The sequence below is a fragment of the Thalia democratica genome, chromosome 1, assembly GCF_965202585.1.
Source record: "Thalia democratica chromosome 1, ktThaDemo2.hap1.1, whole genome shotgun sequence".
Lineage (NCBI taxonomy): Eukaryota > Metazoa > Chordata > Thaliacea > Salpida > Salpidae > Thalia > Thalia democratica.
The window spans coordinates 64,877,898-64,897,923 of NC_139165.1; the positions used below are offsets into that span (position 1 = coordinate 64,877,898).

General features: G+C 25.2%; 1 protein-coding gene across 2 annotated transcripts in view; it reads right to left on the minus strand.

Annotated features, from left to right (window-relative positions):
* The window catches only part of LOC145839258 (proteasome adapter and scaffold protein ECM29-like), a 45,201-nt gene extending 25,816 nt beyond the window's left edge, over positions 1 to 19,385 (minus strand). Inside the window, exons 1-22 of one of the 2 annotated variants that reach the window (XM_082946946.1) lie at positions 19,337 to 19,385; positions 18,852 to 18,982; positions 18,611 to 18,727; positions 15,928 to 16,020; positions 15,445 to 15,623; positions 13,005 to 13,122; positions 12,163 to 12,296; positions 11,937 to 12,059; positions 11,478 to 11,633; positions 10,415 to 10,622; positions 8,229 to 8,352; positions 7,851 to 7,955; positions 7,591 to 7,700; positions 7,122 to 7,315; positions 6,517 to 6,605; positions 6,144 to 6,313; positions 5,926 to 6,036; positions 5,598 to 5,733; positions 5,214 to 5,321; positions 4,494 to 4,690; positions 1,564 to 1,702; positions 767 to 843 (exon numbers count right to left, since the gene is read on the minus strand). In XM_082946946.1, the coding sequence (XP_082803072.1) occupies positions 767 to 843; positions 1,564 to 1,702; positions 4,494 to 4,690; positions 5,214 to 5,321; positions 5,598 to 5,733; positions 5,926 to 6,036; positions 6,144 to 6,313; positions 6,517 to 6,605; positions 7,122 to 7,315; positions 7,591 to 7,700; positions 7,851 to 7,955; positions 8,229 to 8,352; positions 10,415 to 10,622; positions 11,478 to 11,633; positions 11,937 to 12,059; positions 12,163 to 12,296; positions 13,005 to 13,122; positions 15,445 to 15,623; positions 15,928 to 16,020; positions 18,611 to 18,727; positions 18,852 to 18,982; positions 19,337 to 19,352 (2,835 nt within the window). In that variant the 5' untranslated portion in view covers positions 19,353 to 19,385. Of the gene's footprint in view, positions 1 to 766; positions 844 to 1,563; positions 1,703 to 4,493; positions 4,694 to 5,213; positions 5,322 to 5,597; positions 5,734 to 5,925; positions 6,037 to 6,143; positions 6,314 to 6,516; positions 6,606 to 7,121; positions 7,316 to 7,590; positions 7,701 to 7,850; positions 7,956 to 8,228; positions 8,353 to 10,414; positions 10,623 to 11,477; positions 11,634 to 11,936; positions 12,060 to 12,162; positions 12,297 to 13,004; positions 13,123 to 15,444; positions 15,624 to 15,927; positions 16,021 to 18,610; positions 18,728 to 18,851; positions 18,983 to 19,336 lie in introns of both variants that reach the window. The other variant, XM_082946890.1, reaches the window with a different exon arrangement.
* Positions 19,386 to 20,026: the final 641 nt, after the last annotated feature.

The following is a 20,026-nucleotide window of genomic DNA, read 5'->3' on the forward strand; positions in this document are numbered from 1 at the left end:
CCTAAACGTACTTAGATTGAGAAATCTAACTGTTTTGCTTTAATTATTAACTTAACATATGTATATATTGATCAGCTAATGTATAAACCTTATACTAAAAAATTCTTTTCAGCATCAAATGATGGTTCACTACTAAGAAAAATCCTGTGTTCTGTTGTATTTCTTATCATTTGTTTTAATTTTATACAGTATTTACTTTTGTAAAATAGCTAATTTCTAGATTTTTACAGTGTATGGGGAACCCTGCAAAACACAAACTATTCTTAAAGTTTACTTAAGTCAAACTTATACAGTAACCGTAAAAAAGTTAGTTTAAAAACAATAAAAGCTCAAAAAACACAAGAATTACAAGTAATGCTGTAACTACAAAGGTTACTACAAAAGTTATACTTACACCTTAAGTAATGTTATTTAAGTCATAAACTCTTGGATACTTTTGTTCGTTATAAAGATTTTTTATTCATATTCAAAAAATTAAATCTAAGAAATCATGGGTTTTTTTTTGTTTGAACTAGGAGTTTTAAATACCTGGATAGTTTTTAAGCTTCATAATATAATATTTTAAGCAAAGATAATACGTCGTTCGCTTTACAAACCCAAAAATAAAACATTCAGTCTTTATTTTTTTCATCAATTTTAATGTATATAAATGTTAACTAACTAAAACAACATTATTATACTTTTATTTAACGCCGTCAAAACTAAGTTAAGATAATAAAAAAAGCTTATTAATACATTAATTATTACAAAATTAAATTCAGCTTACTTGCCGCACTAATGGCTTTCTGTGGTCAACGAAGTCAGTTAATACTTTTGTCAATAGTTCTTCTAGCTTTGCAGATACTGTTGCAAAAAATAACAATATAGACGTATACGTTATAAAACTAGCTAAAAAAGTAAAACCTTTACATAACATTATTAAAGAAAAATTATTATAATTTAAAATTTTAATCACGTTAATTAATAAAAAAATACTAGTTTTCAAAGGGATTCTTCACAAAGTTGCCATTTGTTTTTGAAAATTTTTTCCAGATTTTCTGAATTTCTTCCAAGATTTTGAAAGTACACGTTTTTGGGTCTTCTTTTAGTTTAAAACTAAGTTTTAGGTAAAAACCTTTGTAAAATAGTATATCAACATTTGAAAGTAACAGTAAATTTAACTTAAATATGTTTTTTAATAAAAAATATTTCGATTATTACAAAAATTTTTTATCTATTTGATAGGTTTTTTGTGTCACGAAATTTTACTCTATAACATGTATAAATTATGTAATTCCAGATTTTTTAGTGATTTTTGTTCAAGTTCCAGGTTTTTTTTTTAATATATCAAATTTCAGATTTTTTCTAGGTTTGATTAATCTAAATTGTCAACTTCCTGGTTTTGTGGCAAACCTATCTTCAATAACTTGTACTTAACAAGTAAAATATTAGAATTAAAAATATATAAACTATGTCAAACAATGCTTTTACTTTAGACTATATTAAGCTTAAAAATTGTAAATTTATGACTTACATAAAAAGGAAAAAAAAGGAAAAGTTGAAGGAGATTATCATTCAAACTACCTTGATCGGTGTTTCTAGGGTTTTCGTTGATACATTCATCGTCGTCAGTCCATTTGTTCAGTGCTTTGTTCGATGCATGTCCTGATGCGCACATCACAAGAGCTTCTCCAATAACAAAATGAGGTTCTAACTCTTTTGTCTGTAAATTTTTAATTTTAGAAGAGCAACTAACTTTTATCACGATGAGAAATCCGATGCAAGCAGTGTAAAACAAAAACTTATTATTGAAAAAAAGTGACCGCTTCTATCAAACTTATTTTAAAATATTTTTATTTAAACTGTATATATCAAAATTATTAGTGTATATATATATATTTATAAAATAAGGTTATTATTTAAATTTGAACATCTTCTACTGAGCCCACTTGAAGGGCTTTTAATTTAACTGGCTGATGATTAAGGCGTCTAGTCTTATGAAGCTTATGTACCAGTATTTTTCAAATTTTAGTTTTCTAATAAATTATATACATATATATATATATATATATATAACAAATACAACAAAAAATGGAATAAAAACAAATACAGTTTGAAAAATGGATGTAATTATGCAATGCGGAAAAAAAAAGAAATTTTAAACGTTAAAAAATCAAAACCTTAAAACAAAAATATTGAATTGCAAAATGGCTGCTTGCACTACCGAAAGCAATTTATTTGAAAACTGTATTGAAAGTGTTGTAAAATGTTGTTTAGAATGTACCATTCATTCTACTAATATGTAGTATCTAATTTTTATAACTTTGTACTGTACTTATATGTTTGCTTTTTATTGATTAGAACTTTTGGCTGAAAAAGTGTTTCGCTAAAATAGTTGTTCCAAGAAAAAGTTTATTTTTGCGTATTTTGATTTTATATGTATAGGTATATTTATTATACAGATTAGACATGAAAATAAATACAGATTCAAATCTTGTAAGCACTGATTTTTTGGATGTAGAGCTAGACCTTCGCAATGACAATTATGCACCATACAGAAAACCAAATTTCCAAGCGACATATGTCAATATCCAATCAAACCACCCTCTCTAAGTTGTTTACCAAGTACCTAAATCTATCAAAAAAAGGCTGACGGCAATATCTAAAGATGTAAATTCGTTTAATAGAGCGAAACAGCACTACCAGGAAGCGTTACTTAAAGGAGGTCACAAGCACGAATTGAAATAGAACGCTGGTACCGGAATACAACAAAAGGAAAAGCAAAAATATCCAGCACTTCACGCCACCGATATGGTTGTCAGTAGAGACAAAAATCGGTAAACGGTTCCTAGAAATTGTTAAGGCCATAGGGGGGTAGGCCATGTTTTTTACAAGTTGATCTTATTTTATAGAGTTTTTACTAAGCTTCAAGTTGCTTTTTACCGTTTTTAAAAATTCGAATTAGTTTTTGAGATATGACCGGCCAAAGTCGGGCCGCATAACAGGTTCCTTATGGGGAAGGAAAAACTAAAACGGCGAAAAAAGACTAATGCATTCAAAATCTATCTCCTCCTTCATTTTTTAAGCAATCTTCTTCAAACTTTTACAGTCTATTCTTTATACAATAACAAAAAAACGTTATTTGTGACTTAAAAAATTTTAAGTAAAAATACCTTTTTTTTGAAAAAAAAAAAATTTTTTTGATAAAAAATCACTTTTTTTTTTTTTTTCGTCATAAAATTTTTATTTTTTAAAATTATTAAAATTCACAAATAACATTTTTTTCTCATAATGTAAGGAACATTTCCTGAAAATTTGAAGAAGATTGCTTGAAAAATGAAGGAGAAGATAGATTTTAAAGCCCGTTTTTAAAAACTCGAGAAAAACAGCTTTAAAGTTACCCTTTATATACCCTTTATAAAGACAACCCTTTATATAACCGGTTATAAAAAAAAAAAGTTAATTAGTATTTTAAAAATCTAAAAAATGCATCTGAAAGATTATAAAATTTACTATAATATAAGTCTATATGTTATTTTTGGTCAAAAAATGGCTTCTACCCCCCCCCCCCCCCCCTATGGCCTTAACTCAAACCTTGGCCCAGCGCACACGTACCATAAAATTTTCAACAGAAAACTGTTGAAAATTTAGTACTCGTGTAGCCAAATATGAAGAGCCAGATATATTGCATAATTGCAAAATGTTAGAGGATAAGGTAGAGGAACGAAATCAATGCAACTGCAGAGATAAATGTATGGTGGATGACAATTGTTTATTAACAAATGTTATCTATAGAGTGATGGTAATAACATCGGAAAAAAGTAAGCAGTATGTTGGGTCATCAGGTTTATCGTTTAAAAGTAAATACACACGGCATAAATGTTCTTTTAACAACAGTTAATACAGACTAAAAACTACGCTTTTGAAATATATTTGGGACTTGAGAGATAGAAATGAAGATGTAAGCATTAATTGGGAAACTTTAGCACAAACAAAAAACAAACTCAATATAAAACATGGCTGCATTCTCTGCAAAATGGAAAAACACGAGATCTCAAAATTGAATTTAAATCTTGCTTTAAATATACGAAATGAACTTTTTAGTAATTTTTAACATTTTTCTAGCTTTTATTATAAATAATTTTGAATTTTTATTTTTGAAATTTGTTAATTTTGAAATGTGATTTTTTTTTCAAACTGTACTAGTTGAAGATTAGAGCATAAAGCTTTATGAAACGTATGTTCTAATTTTTTTAATCTAGTTTTCTTAATAAATTATATATATATATTAAGAAAATTCGATTTAAAAAAGTTTCTTTTGTATCATTGTTTAGCCGAGTGAAACTCATTTCAGTACAAAAATTTTACTTCCTTCTTAACAAACAACTAAAAATCACAAAACTACAAATAAGTGACTATAAAATTAATCATTTAAGCTTTATGAAACATATGTACTGTTTTTTTTTTTTTTTAATTCAACAATTTGCAATCAACTGTTTAAAAGCCCTACTTACTTCTTCAGCTGTATCTAGCAGTGCCCTCATAACAGTATCAGTGTGAGGAAAATTCACATCGCCAATTGGTAGCCTTCCAAGTGCAACGGCAGCTCTTTGACGCACTCGATGACTATTTTTACTCGAAAGTCGTTTGCTGAGAAGTTGGCACAGTTGTAGTTTAGAGGTAGGTCGTGTGAAATCATCACCTTTTTCTCCTACTTTTACAAATTTTCAAAGATTGTGATTATAAAAAGAAAGTAAATAAACATTTTAATAAAAAATTAAATAAGTTTTTGCAAGGATAATCATCGAAACACAGCTGTTTAGCCGATGCACGTAAGCAGACTACAATCAGTACAAAATAATACTCTCATAATAGTTTTCACCCTTAAATTCACATAAAAAAATTAAAGTTTTAGTTATTGCTCGTAATTCAAAAATTTGCAAAATGAGTAGATAAACAAATCTTATAAAATTAAAACTAAAATAAATTACCTTGAGAAAAATAGATAACGTAAAAGAGCGTCTAATTTACAAGTAACCAATCAGTTACTGCCAATGTTATTATTTTAAAGAATAGTAAAATAAAGTATTTTTTCAATTTATTTCATAAAGTTTTTCATATGGTGTGACTGATTAAGTAAACTCAAGTGCACAAAGTTAATGATTTCAAACGATTCAAAGAGAAAATTAATATTTTTAACGCAATATAAAAGTAAGAAACTAATAATAATCAACCTAAATTGCCATCAGGTAAAGGTAATGGAGCTTTTCTTGCCATTTCACCAATTGCGTAACACGATGCAGATATCAAGTCTTGATTTGTTGACGTAACAGCTATTTCGCCTATAAAAATGAATGTTATGTATTTTTTTAATAAATAACGTATCTTTAAATACCCACTATTCAATATTCAAAAACATTATATAATATTCATTCAACTTCAAAGCCATAGTAAAACTTTCCCTTTTGGCAGAAAAAATGTCTATAAATAACACTTTTTTTAAATAAAATTTTATAAAGTTTATACTGGTTGCAAACAAGTTATCTTTAAGTAAATAAAAATATAAATTTCTACGTAAGTAAAACTGTTATAAAGACTAAATTTAAACACAAGCAAACCGATAGCACAAAACAAGTCTTTTGCAAATGAAGAATCATCTTCAGAAATACTGTAATCTCCCGAACTGCAATGAGTGAAAAAGGTACCAAGCAAATGAGAAAGTATCAGTATTGAGCCATGTTGCTGGTCCTGAGCCTAAAAAATATAGTAATAAGGCTAAAAATAAACTGTAATTTTTTTTTTATAAGTGACAGAACAATTTTTTTAAACACATTTATTGTAATTTAAACTTAAACAACGCTTTAATTTAAAACTTTATTAACAAACCTAAACAAAACAAATATTAAATAAATTCTAAAACCCATATACAATCGAGTATTGAAAAACCTTGTCAGTTAGTTTTTTCTGATTTTTTCTGAACATGTTCATATATTTATCTACTGTTGGATTGTCATAGGCGAACAATATTGAATACAATTCAGCTCCTGGATAACTCAACTGAAAGAAAAAAACTGATCTTTATTTCATTTAAAAGTCAAAAATTATTAATTTTAAAATACTAAACGATTGAGTAACATGTAAAAACCAGAGTACAGCAACTTTACCTCTTCACGATTATGAAATGACAAGTTTTCTGCCCATTCAATAACTTTAACCTTTTCCAACTTGTAAGACATACTACTTCTTTTATCCGTATTTTCAAAAATCTTATCAATAGATACTAAATGGCAAACTCTGCCCACAGTTTCCAGTAAGAGATTCAGTACAAATGAGTCTATATTTTATAAAGTAGCTGAAGTTTTTCCTTGGCTCAAATAACATTCTAAAACTAATAAAAAAATGGGTAAAAACAAGCTTTTTTTAAATTCTATGTAATACTACTTAAAAGAAAATGAAATATATTATGTACAACTGAGCTAAAATATGATAGTTACTAAATCACAACAACTAAGCAAAACTTAGCTAGGAAATAAAAACCTGGTACCAAGGAAACGTAGTCAACCATCAACCTCACAAGTTTGTTCACAATTTTTTCGCATACTTCTTTATCATTCTTGATGTTGTCTCTAAACATTTAAATATTTCAGCATTTGTACTATATTTGTAAAAAAAACTATGTCGATACTCATTTATCGCAAACACTTTGAAATAAATTGATAGGACACGTAACAGATGTGATCTTAATAATTATGTATCTAATTATGTATGCAATAAATATTATGTATCTAAGCTGTCAACTGAACTAAACATTTTTCTAATGTTTTTGTTTAATAAATACATAATTACCAGAAGTTTGAGAGTTGTAGCGATTAACTTACAAAATAAGTTATATATAAAAAATGAGTTTATTATAAACTTTAAGCTGAAAAACCAAGTAACAGGAAAAAAATGGTTTGTGTAGCAAAATGTGCATGTATTTACAAAAAAACATATTTTCAGAGACAAAATAATTACTTATGAAGTAAGCAACTTAATTTTTGAACTTGAAATTTAAACTATTTATATAAGTAACTCGCATTAAATAAACTAACAAGTCATTACTTAACTAAATTTATGTACTTTTATTTTAAGTGTATACAAACTTGACAAAGCTAGAAAGACAATCAAGTGGTAGTTCCGAATTGAATGAACAAAGGTCTTCATCTAAAGATTGAGAGGATTGGCTCAAGAAGCAGGTAAATATGTATCTAATTATATTAGTGAAGGCAGTGGGATGAAACGCTAGCTGTTGCATTCCAATTGTGTATGCGAGCCTAGTGTTAATTCTTTCTTCTGACTGTTATAATTGTTAATCTAAAAAAAATGAGAAAAAAAATTCTGAAAGTTTAAAGAGATTATTTAGTAACACAATAAGCTTGAAAAAGTATTAATTTAGATGTACTAATAAATGTGTCAGTTTTTTAACAAATTTATATTGTTGGTTAAATAGCTTATAAAATCAACTCCATGTAAGTTTTTTATCAACTGAAATAATATAATGATAACAAAAATATATAACATTGTATGAAAGTTGAATTAAATTACAATTTAAATGGATTACTTAAAACTAGCCATTTTGATGACGTGGTCTAGCATAAGTTGAAAACTTGGAAGTTTTATAGGTGCTTGTTTAAGGTCTGATTTTAAAAGACTCAAAGCTTCGGACGCAACATCTTCTTTCACTGTAACAGTTCTTCATTTTACTTTCAAAATTCAAAAGTAAATTCAAAATGTATAATATTTTTAGCAAGATATTTAACTGACTTTATCTTATTTTTTTTTTACAAAAGTATTATTAAAGTTATCTTTTTACAAAATTATTATCAACAAACAGTCAGCAGTAGATAGCAGCAGTATGTATCTGGATTGGACATCATCAGTAGCGAATGTATTAGCTGCATATCTCACCCCAACTATTCTTGTGTAATAATCAGCACCTGTTGTTAAATTAATAGTTATTTAAAAATTTAATCTTTTTACCATTGAGATGTACAAAACCAGAAAAAATAAACATAAAAATTTTAACTAAAAATAAAAATTTGAATCTGTAGTAAAATAAAAAGTGAACAATTATTTGTAGTATTAGAATTACAACTAAATTAAAATAACCTCCTACAAAACAAACACTTAAAATAAGTTTAAAACTTATTCAAAAAAAAATTGCTTCAGACATAAAGACACTATACACTAAAAGTCAAACAATTACTAACTAAAAACTGTTTTAGATATGATGTGTCTCGCGGATTCGATTGTTTCGATTGATTGATTTTTAAAGGCAGGTATCATAGAGGTGGTAGCATCAACTATAGATTGCTTTACTTCTACACTGCTTTCCTGTTTGTTTTTTAACACTTTATTAGTCGAAAGTTCAATTATTTTTAATACGTTAATTTAAAAAAACACAAAGCTTCAATTTTAACCTTTGCAGCTAATAGATATTGTATATTATAAAGCTAATAAATATATTTAATTTGATAAAAAATATCAACTATCTGCTAATAAGTTATTATAAATTAAAATACTTTCTCACAATAAATAATATCAACTTTTATCTTAAGACAAAGATTTTCAGACCGCAAACTATGAATTTATATTAAAAAAATCAAAGTTTTATATAAAGTTTCTAGAAACACGAGTTAAATTATGATACTCAACGCTAAAATCTAGCATTTGTCACATTTTGAAAAGTATTCAGTAGATATTTAATTCTTTATACTTCCGAAAATTGTTTATTTACTAATTGCACTGTACAGTGCTTCCTCGCTTATTCGGCCATGTTAGGCAAGCTTTTTTGTAAATAAAGCCCGATAAGCCATTGGCCGGATAAGAACAAAATATCTTTTTTGAATACTCTACCTCATTAATATTATGCAATGCATATAGTAAAACGTAAACTTAATTATCTATCAATTTATTTAATTTTAACTTTCTTCGATGAACCAAAGAGTTAAAACAGACAGAAAATAAACGAAAGAAAACTTTATAGTTTAAAAACTAATTTAAAGAAAACAATTTCCATCTTAAACAGTTTATTAACTAATATCAGACCTCTTTCTATAAAAAAAAAGAATAGAGGTTTTTTTGACATAACTTTCTTGTTTTTAAGCATATACTCACGGAACCAGATAATTTTGAAACTTTTTCTGGTGTGGTTTCTGTTTATTTGTTTCATCCGGCCGGTTGTGTACTACTAGTACTAAAATGCAACTTTCCTAAATACAACCTGGTTTCATCGCAATTAAAAATTTAATGTTCGAGTAGACCTCGGTTTAATAATCTTAATTTATAAAGCGTGAAAGACATGAAATATAACATCAGTTTTTTTTTTTTTTATTACGTTACTACAAACTGCTTGCTTAATTTAAACAAATTAGACATGTATTTATAATAAAGCATCGATTTTAGCTGAAATAGATAAATCTAATTCTCGACTAAAACCGGCCGGATAAGTGAGTAAGAATTGTCCTTTTTTTATTAACAGAAAATATAATCTAGATAAGTTGCAACGATTTTAAAAGTGTACAATGTACAAATAAATCTTGGACATGTTAATAAAATAGATATCTGGTAAAAACTGGTTTATAAAGGATTCAATTCAAGTTGAAGATTCTTATATTGAAAAAAAATTACTATAAATTCAGACAGTTATAAAATTTAACCGCTAAACGGATTATCAAACTGCGATTCTGTAATAAAAGTTTTATTAAATGACAAACTAAGCAAAAACTGGTAAAAATGTAGTTAAACCTATAAAATTTATATATAGTTTATTAAGAAGTGTAGATTATTAAAAAAACAGAACATATGTTCCGGTTTTTTTAAATCTACTTTTCTCAATTTAAAAGCCCTTCAAGTGGGCTCTGTAGAAAGTGTTTAAGTTTATTTAACCAAATTATTTTCTATATATATATATATATATATATATATATATATATATATACATAGAAAAACAAGTTCTATAAACTTTAAGTTTTAGTGGTTCATTACTTACTTAATTATTAACCATTTAAATTTGAATATAGTATTCACTATTTCTATATATACTTTTATTCATATACTAATCTACATTAAATCAAATAGTGCATAATTTGAATTTTTAATAAGTCTTTTTTTACAGAATCGCAGTTTGATAATCCGTTTAGTGGTTAAACTTAGTAACTGTCTGAATTTGTAATAAATATTTATCATACTGAAAAAAAGCTTCCAGATAAACAAATATTATTTTATTGTAATACAACTTCTTAAAAAACACATTTATAGCATATTGTAGATTTATCAAAATTTTTAAAACTAGTTAGATGCTTTGATATATATATACTGATTAACTTATTGTTAAACAAATCTTCATATATATTCAAACTGTTTTTATCTTTATTACACCCAAAATAATCAGCACCTTAGCAAGAGCCTGCAGAAACTTCTGTACGAGGTCAAACTTTTTTGAAAACACTTGTGGAAGTTGGGTAGCAATTTTTGAAAAAGAAATAAAACCAAGTGACTTGATTCTGGAGATATTCATGCCAACATTTTCATCATTTAAAACAACTTTTGTTGCTGCATTTATCAGCATCGGAGATGACTTCTTCAAACTCTCAATACTTGACCTGTATAATTATTCAAGTTGACGTTAAATAGATTTATTTGTTTATAAGTTATTAATGATCATTAAGGGCGTAGGGGGAAGTGAGAAACTTTTTTTTTTAATTTAGTCTTGTTTTTTACTTAATTAATTAACTTAATTAATTAATTAACTTCATTTTTAACTTTAATTTTACTAACTTCTATAAAGTTACTTCTATAAAGTTAGTAAAATTTGATAAATATAACTATTTTGTAATCTACAGACATATTTTCTAGTAAAATAAACATAGTATTTATAAATTTATTTTAGATTTGTATTTTTTACCTAAGTAACTCAAACTTAAAAAAGCTTTGCACACTTAATTGTAAAATAAAATAAATAAACACTATCATATACTTTTTAGAATATTAATCCTTTTGGGAAAAATTTCAACATTCTTTTCAGTATTTAAAACGTTATTCTAATTAGTTAACATAATTGTAATTTACTAGTTATAATTTAGTTTTTGATAAACTAGTGCTTGTTAGGCATAAATAAAGCTATATGCAATATAGAAAACTGTTTTTTTAAATTTGTATAACTTTCTTTTCAACATGCTTTAAAAACGGTCTTGGAAGAACTTACCGCAAAATTAAGTGAATTTAAAACTTAAAACTCACTTAATACTAAATACTGCATTATATATAATCTTTTATGATGAAAGTTTTAATAAAAAAAAATACTCTAAATCAGACTTAAATAACTAAAAGTAATTATGAACAACAAATATTGGCATTGTTAAAGTTATAAGTTACTACTCTTCTTTCAAAATCACAATTAGATAACTTTTAGTTTTCTTATTTAACAGATAAAACATTTAGTTAAAAACTTAACTAACGAATCAAATATATAGTGCATGAATTGAAGAGCCAGTGTTTTCAGTTTGTCACTAGACTCACCGAACAGCCCGTCATAAACAACTTGTATGTTTTGTGGCATCTGCTCCGTTGCAACAGTGCACCGTTGCATGTGTTGCATAATTTTAATTTTCACCCTACAATTTGTAATTATTCAAAAACTTTTATAAAATAGCTTAAATTTACTAACTTTTGAAAGTAAAACTCTATTAAATAAACGTTCAATATTGTTATACAATTATATACATAGCATTTTGTGTCAAAAAAAGATGATTTCAACGGAATAATATCTTTTAAAGGTATTATAGGTAGAAATAAGACTAACTGAAACATTTACTTAGTGTTTACAGTTAATTTAAATCAAATCTTGTACATAAAAATGGAGTATAAATTTAAATTTTAAATTATTTTTCAAAACTGTTTTGTAAATGTTGGCTAACCTTATACTTGCAGGTGGAACTTTTTCATCAGCAGCAATATTTTTATTTTTAAAATCCGCAGCAGAACCCAAGTACACTTTGTATAAGTTTGTTGCTAACGTAGAATCATTCCATTTAATAGCGCTATTTTTCATTTATTAATAAATGTTATGTATATATAAGAATTTATTATGTAAAACGCTAAATTTAGCTAAAAAGTTGGTAACTTGAAAAATATAAGACTTACGTCAAGGCATTACGCAATTGCAAATCAGAATTATCTGCAACTGTAGATTTTGTATCGCTAGAAGCAATGATCAAATGAACTACAAACTTATTGATATCTAAATATTCTTTCTTAACGAAATTCAATATTGCAATCTGGAAAAATTTCAATTAACTTTAAAGTACTATACTAATTAGTTAACTTAATTAAATATCGTGCATAATTTAAATTATACCAAATTAATTCAAACATTGTCCACCAGAATACGAAATACCTTTGCTAAAAAAGTGAAAGTTTTAATTTGTTTAACTAGTATACCAAAAATCTATAAGCTAAATTATTACATAGTAAAATATTTAACTACTTAAATAAAAGGACAACTAGAGTTAATAAAAATACGTTTGATTACAACAATCTTTATAAAACTTACTCAAATTGTAACAGAATATTGCAACTTTTAAAAAACTAAGAAAATGGAGGTTTTAAGAAATAAAAAAAAATTATTTATTAGAAACACTGTGAGCAAACTACTACTACTAGTACTACACAAAAGATTATTAAAAACTAGTTTTTAATAAAAAATTAATTATAATTTAAATAAACATCAAATGATTGAAAGGTTAATTTAATATTAATGACGTCAGTTTATAATAGAAAAGGCAGTGATAATTTTATCTTTTATTCTACTTACTTATGAAAAAAATTATTTCTTAAAAATTATTTAAAAAAATACTTTTGATAGTTTAACTTTTTTATCTACGAAACACAATAACTTTTCTTAATATTTACTAACAAAGAAAATTTTTCTAGGAAAAAAAAATTGTTTAATTAAAACAAGTAAAAGTTAAACACTTAAAATTAACTTTAATTTTTTCGATAGTTTCAAAATTCCAATGGTCTTCTTCAACTTCTCCTAATAAACGTTTAACTGCATTTCTACTTAACCCTGGACATGCTTGGTTGGAAGACTTTAGAGAAGAACTAAAACAAAACTCAGTTATATTTTCTAAACTCGATATTATTGATATGTCTTAATACTATATTATTGCTTCTAAGTTTTCTAAAATTAAGTAAAAAACATCGACGAATACATTGCATTTTTATTAAAGTAGTAAATTTTTCAAAACACGCTTTTCAACTCTATTGTATTTAACTCTATAGAATATAATATTAACATTTATTAAAGCTTGATAATAGATACGTCAGGTTGAATTTAAATAAAAAAATTTAAATAAATACTGTTTAGATAAGAGTTTGGTAAAATTAAGTAAACAAGACTTTTTAAGCATAAGTAAATAAATGGAAACTTAAGATGGTAAAAGGATATTACAATTAAGTATATACATCCCAGTTTAAAAATTATATAAACGTAAATAATAGTAATAGAAAGGCTATGAAAACGTTCGAAGTAAAATATAACAACCAGAATTTAGTTAGTGTACTTATTTAAGAGGAATAAAGCATAAAAGTTTTTTTTTTTATAATTCAGAACAATAACACTAAAATATACTTAGGCAATTAAATAAAAAGTATTTAAAGTATCTAAATAAATAATATTAAAATTAAATTAAAAAATAGAAAACTATAACAGTTTATACAATTTATTATTGTAAACAAACTTTTGATTACAACGCTTAGGCTTAAACGTTTTTATAAAAAGAGATTCTAAAACACTTAAATGATATATGTTACGTCCTATATGTTAAAATTGTAAATTTGTTGTCATTATAATGTTTGGAGCATTCTGGGTATTTTTATAAGTGATCTCCAATTGCCGAAGGACTTTTAGTAGGTTTATTAGCTCTATTAGACAGACAGTTTCTGAGTGATTTTAATACATGCTGATCCCTTCTCAAATGGAATTTTTGAGAAGTTCTCCCAATGTATACACTGTCAAAGTGACACTCAAATTGATAGATAACATTATTCTTTTCAGGATCAGGAGTAACATATTTAAATATTCCATTTAAAGGTTTTCTAGTAAAGTGACTAACTCGAAGATTAATTGCTCCAAATGTACTATTGATTGTGTGTTTTACTTTATTTTCCAGAAACTTAGCCTCATTACCTAAATAGGGAAGTCTTAAGTATACTGGACACATTTTTGGGCCTTGTTTTGTAGGACTATACTAGTGAGTTTTATGATGGTATTATACCGTATAGTCAATCGTATTATTGATAATATCCGTTGGATAATCTAATGATCTGAATATACTATTATTATTTTCAATTTCTTCATTTAATTTGACCGTTTAGCAGATTTTATACGCTAGAAAAACTAAGCACGAAATAAGATTTACTTTTCGTGAAGTAGGACTTCCATGGGATGTATTGGCCAACAAATGTTGACTTCCTATATAAAGATGTAATAAAAGAAGTTAATGATCGTTTTAATAACACATTTAGAAAAGGTAAACAACCGTCGACTTTATTTTCACGAGTGAATTTGAGTGAGGGATGTAGGTTGGAAAATTTTATTAATTAAATCTTCTACGTTGTAGCCTTTTTTGTTTGCGATAAAAATATCATCTACATATCTAAATTAATTTAACGGTTTATCTATATTCTTATAAAGATTCAAAATAAACGACAAAAATATTCGCTAATATAGAACCTAAGGGACTCCACATGGCGACACAATCAATTTGTCTATTAATTAAATTGCTAAATCTAAATTCAATACTCTTCACAGCCATATATAACATGCTCTTAACTAATTCTTTGGGGATAATTGGTGGGTTAAGAATTGTGTTGTAAAGCTCTTTAATACAAATGTTAATCGTTTCATTAAGAAGGACATTGGTAAAAAGGATTTTAAGGTCAAAAGAACGCATTTAGTTTGATTAAATAGAGTTGTTACGAAGAGTTACAACAATTCTAAATTTATAAAAAACAGGTATTATCTTGAAAATACTAAAATTAAATTTAGGTGTTATTTTAAAAGCAAACAAAAAAGTTATTTTAAGATTAACACTTATATCTTATTATTCGTCAAAAACAGTAGCTTTTAGAAATAGCTGTTAAAACTACTGCTATTTTTAGCCTAAATTATGCTTTAAATATTTTTTTAACAAGTGTATTAAAATATATATAGTTTTTATTTTTTAAGAGTTATAAAAAACTTTGTAACATTTTACTTAATTTTTTTTAAGTTCTAAGAATACTATTCTACTTAAACTTCTACTTCAAATTTCCAATAAAATAACAAATGTTTGATAACAAAAATTAATAAGTATTTTAGTACTTAACAAAAAAACATTATTCAGTTTGTGATACTTTTTACAACTATTTTAAAATTTTTACCTGTATGGCATAATGATAACGTCTTGAAAAAAATTAAGCAGCATTAAAAGCTGCACCTTGTTTTCTTTAAAATGGAATTGTTCCACATAATTTTTATTATCTTTATCATCAAAATTAATAAATGAAAATGTTTCACACACCATACGTAACAAAGTGTCTTGCTGGCTAGACTGTTTTCCCTGTAAATATGGTTCTTTTTCATCTATATTCATTTGTTTTAGTAATATAACATATAAATCATTATTTAAGATAATAAAACAAATTAAAATACAATTATCTTTTAAAAGCTTGTTCAATAATATTTATTAAAAGTAACAAATCTTAACTAATATTTTAGACATGTAAAAAATCCTATGCATAAAGCTTTTACATTCTGTTTATAATTCAAGAGTTTTAGAAAATGCATTTTGTATTTTACATTAAAAACGAAAAGTATCATATTATCATTTTAATGTTACAAAGTGCTGTAAATACTTTAAAAACCTTGATCGACTCGAACAAAAAAGGTGCTAAACTTCTCTTTTCATCAAGACTTAATCGTTTGAAACCCATCTTGATATAAATCATTGAAAAGTTCTGTAATTTGTTTTTTTGTTTAGTAAGCTTTTAGTATGGCTATTTTTAAGTATAGTAAGGTTTCTTAAAGGGAGCTTACCGCCCTTTTCGAATATTTAATAAATAGGGATAATTTCAACTTAAGTTTCTGCTAAAGAGGTCATTATGAAAATGAGTTTTGAAAACTTTGCCTAGAAAATAAGTAGTTAATAATAAAGAGAGGTGACTAGTTTTTAAATTTTGAAAAAAACCCAATTATAAAAAATAGTTTGGGACACCCTGCTCCATAGTAAGTGCAAACATTTTATGACCTTTTAAATTAAAGATGCTGATGGTTACAAAATTTACAATAACATACTTTAAATGAGATAAATAATAAATAAGACATCTAATATACTTACAGTAGCATAAGAATTTTTAAAGTTTATAACAAAAATAACTCAATTTTTGATGAGCACTATAAACTAATATTGTCATTTTAATTAGAAGCAACTTATGTACTTCAACATAATTTTAGTGACACATTTTTAGTGAAGTTTTTAATAAAGATGTCATCTTATCTAACAAGTAACATTGATGAAGTAAATAAAAACTTAAGAAAAAACAACGGCTTAAACTTTCAAACTTGAACAACAGTGTCAGTTTTTCTTTTATATTTTGATAGCCATTTCAATTAAAAATTAACTTTGTTTCATTATTTGAACAAATTTGAAGACTATTAGGACTATAACGCTTACATTTACTATAACTTTAATATAACTTTTCATTGCAACAGATAATTGCACAAAAAGCTTTTATGTGTTGTAAATATTTAAAAAGACTTTGTATAAACACTTTAAAAGCACTATTAACACTTAAAACTTAAAAATACTACACATTAAGTTGTAGGGTTGCCAAAGATTTTTGATTTTTACTTGGTTTCCTAAATTCATTTCAGGTTTTTTTAACAAGTTTTTTGGTCCATTTTCTGTTTAAAATTAAATTTTTGATAAAAAAAACTGTCTTTAATAGTATAACAACATTAAACAAATACAGTAAAGCTACTTTAACTGTGTTTTTTAATAAAGAAAACTGCTAATGCTTTTTCTTACATGATAGATTTTTGTACTTAACGAATCTAAAGCCTTAAAAATTAGCCTGATTTTTACAAAAAAATTTATACAAGCCTGAGTCAGCCTTAGTTTTCTAAAAGCAATATTTAACTAGCCTGAGCTTTTCAAAAAAATTTAAATAGCCAGAGTGTGAGGCAACTCTATTTTTCGTTTTTGTATACAGTATATTAATGACAAACCAGGTTACTAGATACCAACAAAACATAGATGTGTACATTTACAACAGTTTTTATTCATCAAGCTTTAGTGTCAAAAAACTTGATTTTTTGTACTAAACAACTTTTAAAAAAATTCATTAAAAAAAAATATAATAAACACATTAAAAACAAGAAAAATCAATAGTCAATAAATAAAACTACAGATTAGAAGCTTCTAATTTTGTACATTAAACTTTTATTGAATAACTTACTAATAGCAAAATTTAGCAGCTACTAAAAAAAAGTTATCAGTAAAAAACAAAACATTTTAAAATATGAAAAACTTATATTAAAAAAACTAGAGTAATAAACGCCAAGGTATATTAATTAAGGGCATAGAGGAGTCTCAACATTTTTTTAAGAAAAATTAACATTAATCAACTATAAGATACTTTTTGCAGAATAAAAAATGTTTATTAACTTTTGAGATATTGTCAAATGTGTAAAAAGTTTCTGATATAAACGTATTGAAAAAAAAAAAAATTCTCACCAATTTTCTTGTAATTTTTAAAAATTAACTAAAAATCTACCTTGTCCTTCATTTTTAGGTCAATTGACCTCAAATTTTTAGGAAATGTTCCTTACATTGTTAGAAAAAATTCTATTGTAAGAATTACAAAAAATTAAAAATTAAGAATTTTATGACCTCTTTTTTTTAATAAAAAAAATGTTTTTACTCAAAATAAAAAAAACCCTACAATAAAATTGTTTATTATTTAGTTACGATAAAAAAAAAACTTTTCAGAAAGATTGCTTTAAAACTGTAGGAGAAGATATATTTTTAATAAAATAGTATTTTTTTGTGTTTTTTTTTTTTGGTCCTTCCATAAGGAACCTATTGAGCTTTCGACTTTGTACCCTCATATCTCAAAAACTAATTTGAATTTTACACAACAGTAAAAACCAACTGCTAGTAAAAGATGTTTAAAATAAGATCAATATGTAAAAAAGTACCTTACCTCCCTATGCCCTTAACCTTTTTTTACAGAATAGCATAGAGTTTTTTTTTCCTATTCATATTCTCATACAAACAAACTATAAATACTACTTTATGAAGAAAAACTCCTCGTGTTTAAATACTTTATTAACAATGAAAAATCTAAAACAATAATAAATATAAATATTAACACATAAATATAATAAAATGAGCTACCGTTCAACTATGCTACAATTGTTTTACTAAATATGACTAAATTTGTTATAAAAGTTAAGTATTACAAAATACTATAATTAAATAATAATAGTTTTAAAATTAGTTTTTAAATTAAAAGAACAAAGTTAAAAACTAGTTATAAAACTTACGGAAACAAAAGAGCTGACATCAGGACTATTGTACATTTTCAAAAGGTCTAGTACTGGAATTTTAATTGAGCTCCTAGACTTAAGCCTTTTATTTATGTGACCAAGTAAAGTCATGACCTAAAAAGTAAAAATGGCTTTAATTTTTGTAACCACATAAAGATTATAATAAAAAAAAATTTAAATCAAATACTTTTGGTTTAAACTTGTTTTACTTTTGCAGAAATTTCAAATTTAAACATACCTTAGATCTTAAACTTGGGTCATTAGAATTCAATTTTTGAATTATTGGAGCAAGAAACTTTATAATTATATCTTCAAGTTGTTCATCAGTTTCAGCTAGACCTATTTTCAAGGTCACCATTTCTATATGCGCTGTTAATTTTTGTTTTTTAATGTATTTTATTTGAACTGAAGTAGAAATCTCAACACATTTTGGATTAGTTTTGTTAATCATTTTAAAAAACATACAAATTTTAAAATCTTCATTAAAAACAAACCGAAAAAACTACAATTATTAATTAAGAAAAAAATCAGTACATTTTAACAGTAAATTATTGACGTATACATAAAATTCTAATTAGGCTTTCAATTTCACTTATTTATAATACCTTTTTAATTCAATTTTATAAAATGAAATAAAAGTAGAAAACTTAAGTCAAGATTTTTACTACCAAAAATCATTAAAACTATAATTGTAAGTCAACTACAACTTAATTATAAACAAACCTGTGTCAGAAGACATTGTGTTGGTGAATATTTTGACTATGATACTTATATAAACTAAAAAAAAATAATTGTATTAATTAATCAAATTGATCAAAATATACTATTAGCATTGCTTTTATTTTACTTTTAAAAACTTTGCTGTTGATAGAATACAATACATGTATATAAAAATTTTTAATAGTATTAATTTTGAAAATAATTGTACATAAAAAGTAATGCAATCTTTTCAAATAGTAATATTACATTTACTACAACATAAGTATATTCACACTATAATTTTTTAATAAATTTGTCACTAAAACTAACAAAATACAAAAATTTGTGAAAACTACCAGGGCTAAAATGAAAAATGTAACAATAGTGTGAGTTTAAGATTTATATCTTGACTGCCATTTCAAACAAAAATTGACATTGCTTCGTTACTGAATAAAATTTAAACACTACTAGGGTTTTAGTCTTGAACTTTTATTGTAACCTTAATAAAACATTACAAATTTTTACTACCAAGACATTACTAAAAAGTTTTTATGTACTATAATAACTTTTGAAGACTTATTACAAATATTTTAAAACAACTACAGCTTGATAGTTTAAAAAGTTCAAATACTCTTCAACTAGTTCAATAGACATATAAGTTTATAGGAACCTTATTTAAAATAGTTCTCATATTTAAACTTCAATATAACCTTA